At 35.5% G+C, this 8,300-nt stretch overlaps 1 protein-coding gene across 1 annotated transcript; it reads left to right on the forward strand.

The window, feature by feature from the left end:
* The first annotated feature begins 1,497 nt into the window (after positions 1-1,497).
* On the forward strand, positions 1,498-3,528 carry LOC137722326 (V-type proton ATPase subunit G 1). The gene is made up of 4 exons (XM_068461293.2): positions 1,498-1,638; positions 2,045-2,137; positions 2,738-2,838; positions 3,070-3,528. Exons 2-4 carry the CDS (start codon positions 2,050-2,052, stop codon positions 3,211-3,213), a joined length of 333 nt encoding a protein of 110 aa, XP_068317394.1. The 5' UTR covers positions 1,498-1,638; positions 2,045-2,049; the 3' UTR covers positions 3,214-3,528.
* Positions 3,529-8,300: the final 4,772 nt, after the last annotated feature.

Consider the following 8,300-nt stretch of genomic DNA (forward strand, 5'->3'; position numbering starts at 1 on the left):
TCTGGCTCCCGAAACTGGAGGCTATTTGGCCCCTTCAACAGATTCAGATCAATACAATACTCCACCGCAACCATTACAACCTTACATTGAGACATTTGCCCCTGAAGCTCAAGAGCTTCTCTCTCCAGACTACTCTCCTTTCCCTGCTCCTACTTACTTCCAAGATTACCCTTCTCCTCCTCCTTACATTGAAGCTCAGGCTCCTGAAAGTTACTATGATTTTTACAGTCCCATTCAAGGTCCAAGTCCAGCACCATCTTCCGAACGGGGATCTTCTCAATTTTCGGATACTGATGATTTCACTTCTCCTCCAAACTTGGCTCCTCAGCCCAATGTGTTGCCTTCCAACTACAGAGCCGAGGATGAGATTGGTGAGCTTGGTGAGCTAGAATCTGATGAAGCTTATAACTCTGACCAGAATAAGAATAGGGCAACAATGGTGGGTTTTGTGCTTGGGTCTGTTTGCTTGGTTGGATTGGCAGGTTTTGTGTACAACAAGAAGAAGTATAGCAAGTCAAAAGCAGATTATGAGTATGAATTGGCTAAGAGAGAGGATCTCTAGAGTCTAAACCTCTCGCCTTGGTTGGCTTCACCTACATACACTTCCCACATAGAGAAATATCCATAAATTCTCTCTACTAAACGTCTGTTCTACAGCCGAATTCATAGTTGATCATCAAGTTTTGTAATTGAACATTTCTACTTCAAGTACGTTTACTACTTTGCTTAGAAGCTCCTCAGATGTTGAGTGACTAGCGACTTGCATGTACTACGTACTATTATTCTATTATTGTAACGAACTATATATAATGAAACCTAATTACTAAGATGGTTCCTAATTTTTTCATTACAGTTAATGTGGTAACTAATGAGTACATATTAAATTTTCTTTTGTTAATATAGATTTATAACTTTAATGGTAAAGCATTTACCCCAACTTATGGAAAAAAACAAATTGAATGACACAAGAGGTCTTATAGACCTGCTCTTTGAAAAAGTCTTATTCAGAGAATAATTCGAACCTCACCCTAAATCAATCAAAATTTCACACATGATTATCACATAGTAATGCGATATAATGATACCAATTTCATCTTAAGCATATAAATGTTACCAAATTAAGTTTAGTGATTAAGTTTTCATACAAAGCAATCAAATTATTGAATCAATCTGAAGGTTTCACATTAATTTTACCTTCATATTTTCGATAAGAGTTTAACTCTTGCTCTTTTTAAGGAAAAAAAATACAATGAAAAAAAAAAAAGCAAATGATATGACCAATAATCCAGAACAAGAGTAGCAAGAAAAGACCTCACAACTTAAAAAACTTGGAGTCACAAATGGCTTGGCTTCTTTCAATTAAAAAAAAAAAAAGGGTTCATGTTGTGTACGACCCAATAAAATTGGAAAATTTTATTTTGGACCAAAAAAAAAAGACTAGGAGATTAGATGTATACACGTGTACAGTGCAGATAAGGCCAGAAGCCCAATTCTAATGTGATTAGAAAACGTCATCGTTTGGAGGCGGAACTTGGTCTGTTACGGTCATCTCCGTTTATTCTTATCGCATCTGTGCCCCCCGCTTTCCTCTGAATCTTTCTCTTCAACTTCTCAAATCGACGTTCTCTCTCTCAAAAGGTACTGAATTTGCGTTACTCTGTCTTTATTTTGCTTTATGTGAAATTAGTTTGATCCGTTTATGTGTTATTTACTTCAATTTATTGAATTCTTATGACAAATCTGAAAAATTGTGGAGCTTTGAGCTCTGATCTGTTTGAAGTTGCTGTGAATTGAATCACTCATTCAGTACACCGGTCTAGTTTTTGGATCTCTGTATACGAATAGGGATCGATTAATTATTATGTATAAATGTATGAATAGGGTAATCAGAGGGTCACAGATTAAATTTTGATGTGCCATTCATGGCTGAAATTTATGCAGATTTTCGCGAAGATTTGATTTTTATTTGATTTTATTATGTTGTGTTTGATTTTTTGTTAATTGGGTTTTGTTCAGTGTGTTAATCAACTGTAGTATTTTCCAGAAATTATGGCATCCAGTAGGGGTCATGGTGGAATTCAGCAGTTGCTGGCTGCAGAGCAAGAAGCTCAGCATATCGTCAATGCTGCCCGAAGTGGTAATTTTTCGTATAGTTTTACTTGGTCATCGGTCCATTGTGTATATCGATCGGTTAGCTGTTTGTTTCTACCACTGATTCAAGTACTTGATGTGCGAATCTCTGAATTTTCATTTTGCAAACGGAATTGTTTGCAGTGTTCGTTAATTGGACTCTTGCCCAATTGTGTGAAAAGTTGGGTTCTTGATTTTAATTGGAAAGCAATTTATCTTTTTTCTAGTCTAACATATTGTGTTGTCAAGATATGCATTGAGATCGTTATTTTGGTATGAAAAGTTGGGTTTTTTTTTTTTTTTTTTCTGAATTTTATAGGTAAAGTAAATAAAATACCCGACAACTGTAAATTTTATAGAAGGCACTCCAATAGCTCAATTGGAGAAAAACAAAACCCTCGCCTATCCACTTGATGCTTAGTTGTGAAATCACCTAACCAGTTGGTGTTACAAAGTGGGGTTTTCTATAAAGTATTGAGTTTGAAGTGTTTTCCTTTGAAGCCTGATGCTTCAAGGGCTTAAATTTGAAAATCCCTAAATGTTACACGAAAAACGAGTTTTTTGAGTAGTTTTCTAATTGCTTTGCTGTCTGGCCTTCTGCTGTTAGCTAAAAATGCTAGACTGAAGCAAGCCAAAGATGAGGCCGAGAGGGAGATTGCTGAATACCGTGCCCATGTGGAGGCTGAGTTCCAGAAGAAAGTTCAAGCGGTATGTATATGTTGGTAAAGCAATACGTTGATTATTCATTACGTCTGGCAATGTGCTTGCCAATGTCAGTTTCTTGTGTTTCGTGCAATTTGAGAAAATTAACATACCAACCACGAATATACGATGAGTGTCTTTCCCCCCGTAGTTTTTGTTATCCTGAAGCTACCCTACATTTGTTACATAGATGCTAATTATGTCTTCCCCCCATGCTTTCATATGGCGACTAAGCAGAGCAGTGGAGATTCAGGGGCCAATGTGAAGCGTCTTGAATATGAAACTGCAGAAAAGATCAATCACCTCTCGACAGAGGGCTCAAGGATTTCGAATGATGTTGTGCAAATGCTTCTGAAGCAGGTGACGACAGTGAGAAACTAATGCTATTGGTGATAAATTATAATTTCAAACTCTTTGCAAGCATTGTACTGTTGCTGCCTGATTCATCCTATTCCTTAGACTTGCGGTGCTGTGGTTGGTATCCTCGTATCGGTTGTGAAGTAAATTACGGGGCACTTTGCTCAGAAAATAAGCTGAATATATATCATTGTTGGTACTGGTCGTATCCTTTTTTAATCATTGGAATGAGGTTTTATTTGGCACAATCCGTGTAACACTTACTATTATTTTCGAGTGGAGTGCAATTTTAACAGTTATGAAGGTTGGCTGCAGGTCTTCTTTAACAATTGTTCGTAACTTTGATTAGTAACTTGTACAACTGCATTATTCCTGGGCGTAAATATTCTCGTTTAAATTCTCTTGTTGCTAAAACCTCTGATCCAACCCCTTGTATTTTTGTGATTCTCGAGGCATGTGCCGCTGTCTCATGCCGGGTTTCGGGGCGTGACGCTGGGATTTAAAATTGTTCTAAAATTTTGTTTACCGCAATTCAAGGCCTTCATGTGGTTAGCTCATCTCATTTTGTAAAGAGAAATGACTAATGCAGGACTAGATGGTTTGAATTGTACCGGGCTGATGGAGCCGGTGAATGGGAACTGTAAGGTTGCAAGGTTCCTGGGTAATCATGTTCGTGGCAGGCTGGCCTGAGAATTTGGTGGCCTTAGGTGATTCGACTTGGGGTCTTATAGTGCACTAATGCTTTAGATTTTATAGATTATTATGTAGACAAAAATTTACCAAATACATGAAAAAATATATTTTTACATCAAATGCCTATAAAAATTAGGGAGCTTTAATGAAAAAGGCTTGGTTCAACAAATATTTAACCAAAAACTATCCCAAAATATTATTTAACCAAAATGGCTCAAAGTTTAATAAAAAATCATCCAAAACTATTGTCAACGGGTCAAATTTATAGACCCAACCCACTACAAATCTACACTTTCGTAAATATCCTTAAATGATTTGATATTATCTTGACTCTTCACCAACCTTAACTGGCACGAAACTACCATAATAACTCTCTGTCTTCCTATCAAATTGAATTCTTCCATTTCAAAAACAACCAAATCAAAGTTCAAATTAAAGTTGAAAAAGGAAGCATTCATCGAAACAAAGCCGCCGAAACAAGTTCAAAGAAATTTAGTGGCAGAAACCAATGAATAAAAAAATTAAAAAAAATAAAAAAATAAAAAATAAAAAAAAAAACTGTTTCTGGATAACCCAAAACATAACACTGTTTCTGGACAAAAAAAATCAGATACAATGTTTGTTTTGTCTGTGCACAAACAAACACTGTATCTGGAAGGAAAAGAACCAAAATCCAGAAACAGTGACTTAAATTCCATAAACAGTGATTTAGTTCTAGAAACATATTCCAGAAACAGTATTATGTTTTAACCTTTGACTGTTTATTTTCTTTCATGCATCAGTTGATTATATTTAAGAAATAGGGTGTTTATTTTGCTTTGAATCCAAATACAGTGAATTTCACTATTTCTTTTCTAACTTACATTTAAGAAATAGTGTGGCTATTTCATTTGGATCCAGAAATAGTGACTTAGATTCTAGAAACAGTAACTTAAATTCCAGAAACAGTGTTACTTAAAATCCAGAAACAATTTATTTTTACAGTCCAAAAACAGTGACCCGTCGTTATTATTGAACAGCATGCAAATCTCAAATTTATTTTCTGGAGAAACAAACGATAAACTCTACTAACGATGAAAATTTGAAAAACAGTACCTCGAATACACTATGAATAATAACGACGATCACATTTCAACGAAATAATACAAAATATAAATTAAATAGCATGAGGATCTACATTTTTGTTTCAAAGAAAAAGAAGAAGGTCTGTAAAACAACGATGAACTCCATTAACGACGAAAATCTGGAACTCAACCTAAAAAAGTTAGGGGTAAAATCGACAAATCATAATTTATTATAGTTGGGCCGTTTTTATTTGGACTACTTTAATATGGGACTTGTACTAATCATTAAACAAAACTTATAACATGATTTTTTATTAAAACTAAAACGGTTCAAGTCCTTTTCATTAGTTTTTCTTAAAAATTAATATAAAAATATATATATAAACATTATTTAAATATGGATGAACTGCCGATTTAGTCTCTAAATTATTACTCGAGTGAAAATTAGGTTCTTAAATTATTTTTTTGGAAAAATAAGTTCCTAAACTCAAGGTACATGACTTGCACATGACATATGTAATAGGGTAAAATCATCATTTTCTATGCCCATACTCTGGTGGTGTAGGTCTTTAAGGTAACCAGAACTCTTTTGGAGAGAAGAGAGACAACGCCGTTCATTCCTCTAGGTGCGTTGCACTTTAAGACGATTTGGGAAGATTGAAAGAATCGGTTCAAACTTTTGCTCAAAAAAATCTCAAACATAGACAAATCTTTTACTGCCTATGCTTTTACTTGGGGGAAATTGTACATTGGAAGGACAATATTAGTAGAGATTGTATAACCATGTGGACCTTATGGGAGCTGGCAGAGTATCTTGGGTACAATAAAGAGACCACAAAGTTCTTTTATAAGAAAAGGAAGAAAGGATGGGTTCTTATTACTTGTGATGCAGATTACCTTCAATGTGCAAAATGTGTAACCAAAAGAAGCATAGACAAGCATCTATGCAAAATGCTATAACTGAGATCAATGTAGAATATGCTATTCTGATTGAGGGTTCACATGTTGCTCAAGAAGTTGCTTCTGTAGACCTTGAAGGAGAGTATGTTGCAGATGATTGAGTGTGATGAAGAGGATAATAGAGAAGAATATGTAGTTAATGGTGGCGTCTTGGTGGATGTTGCGATAGGAGTTGATGATGTTGGTGATGAAGCAGAAGAACCTAATGAAGAAGATGAGGATTTCAGGGACAGTTACTATGAGCAAAGTGAGGATGAAGATGACAATAAGTTTCAAAGATTTAATGTACCAGAAGATACCGAAGAGCAGTTCCTGACTTGCTTTGCTTGCCTAAACTTGTTTTGTTATGTTATTGGCATGATGTAGAATTGGTGCCTTAGACTTTATTTTTGGATTGAAAATAGAGAAAACATGGTATGGAATTATTTTAATGAAATTTGTTGTTGAAGAGTTGAAATTATTTTCAGGAAATTTGCTTTGCGAGGGCCAAATCGAAAGCCCTTAATGTTTATATAAGATTCCCAGCTAAAAACAGTTGCAAATTAGGCTTTATAAATTTCAAAATTTGGGAAAATTTGAGCACGAAAAGTGAGCAGATGGATGCTTCTCCTAGTTGTGTTTTATGAGCGATGAAATGATGATTTTACCTTTCAAATTGTGTCATGTGCAAGTCACATGACCTAAATTAACCGAAAACTAAATGGAAAAACTTGAAATCTAATGGCAATGATGAAATTGGCTGTTTGTAATGAGTTTAGGGACTTATTTTGCTGAAAAAATAATTCAGAAACCTAATTTTCATTTGAGTAATAATTTAAAGACTAAATCGGCGGTTCACTATTTAAATATTACATTTGAATGGCCAAAATAAAAATATAAAATTCTTAATAGATTATGTTTCCTAATTTCATTTGAATATCTTTGTTGCGAGTCTTCTAGGCTTTGGCGTGGCCTTTTTAGTTTAATACGAAATTAATTAAAAACAAAACACCATCTTCAAGTTTCAAACCGGGACAACAAGCAACGACTACGCCTTTACCACTACACCTGTATGCTTTCTGTGTCATCTATCTTACTTCATGGTATTTATAAGACAAATAAATAAAATAAAAAATTTTGGGGCCCCTGGTTCGTGGGATTTTGAAATCCATGGTGATCAAGGTTATCGAGCTGCAATCGCCAACGGGGAAGCCATTGGTTGCATGGTTCCTGGGAATCGACGTTCATGGGCACTGGCGGAGCCACATTAAGGGCTATCCTAGGCTGTAGCTTATGTAGCTTTTGGTAGAAAATAAAATTTTATGTATAATTTTTATTGATTTTCGAATGTAGCCCATCATATATTTAGTCACTGATTTAAATTTTCTCGGTTTAATTATATAATACAGTTTACAAACTATCGCTTCTTGTACATATACAAGTTTGAATTTGTTTAAATAACGAAAGTTCTTAGCTCACTTTGTAAAAAATTTCTTAAGCTAGCTAGTACTGTAAAAAATATAGTATCAAGTTTCTTTGTTGATAATGATTTAAATGTTTAAGCTAGCCCACCTGGTGAAAAATTTCTAGCTCCACCATTGTTCATGGGGTCTGCATTACTCATGTATCAACTTGGCTTCATCCATAACCAAGTGTAAGTGTTTTGGCGGAGGCACTGTAGAAAGGCTGACCACTACCTTGGCAACGCCTTATTAGACACTAGATAATACTGTTTAATACTAACTCGGTGTTTGGTGCCATTTCGTATTAAATTAGCACCAAATTATTTATGCAACCACGCCTATTTTATACAACTCACACTAGATTACTTATACACTCCAAATCCTCGGTATTATTAGTCGGGTCGCTAGAAACAAAATCACTCTGGCTCTTTCTGCATCCCTCTCTCGCGGATTACTCCAGCGCCTAACCAAGCCGTCCTCTCAATCAGTATTCCTTCTACAATCTCTGTTGATAAGGTTGTTAGTAGTCATAAGCCGTCCTACCTACAAAGTACAAGCCGTCCTATAAGCCGTCCTACCTACAAAGTATAAGCCGTCATATAAGCCGTCCTACCCACAAAGTATAAGCCGTCCTATAAGCCGTCCTACCTACAAAGTATAAGCCGTCCTACCTACACACTTGTATCCCTTAATTTAGGGTGATTTGATCTTGATACTTGAAGTCATGTATATAAATCCTTGTAACCTTGTAGAGAAAGATAATGAGAATCCAAAAGTTTACATGGTATCAGAGCCTCTGATCCTCCTTTTTTTTTTTCATGGCTTCCGCAACTTCATCTTCCACCTTTTCAATCCCCAATATCTCTACCCTCGTTTCCGTTAAGCTTTCTGAAACCAACTATCTTCCTTGGGAAAGTCAGGTTAAGCCTTTTCTGATTGGCCAAAATCTTTG

Source organism: Pyrus communis, chromosome 4, assembly GCF_041283825.1.
Source record: "Pyrus communis isolate YQ-2024b chromosome 4, ASM4128382v1, whole genome shotgun sequence".
Classification (NCBI taxonomy): domain Eukaryota; kingdom Viridiplantae; phylum Streptophyta; class Magnoliopsida; order Rosales; family Rosaceae; genus Pyrus; species Pyrus communis.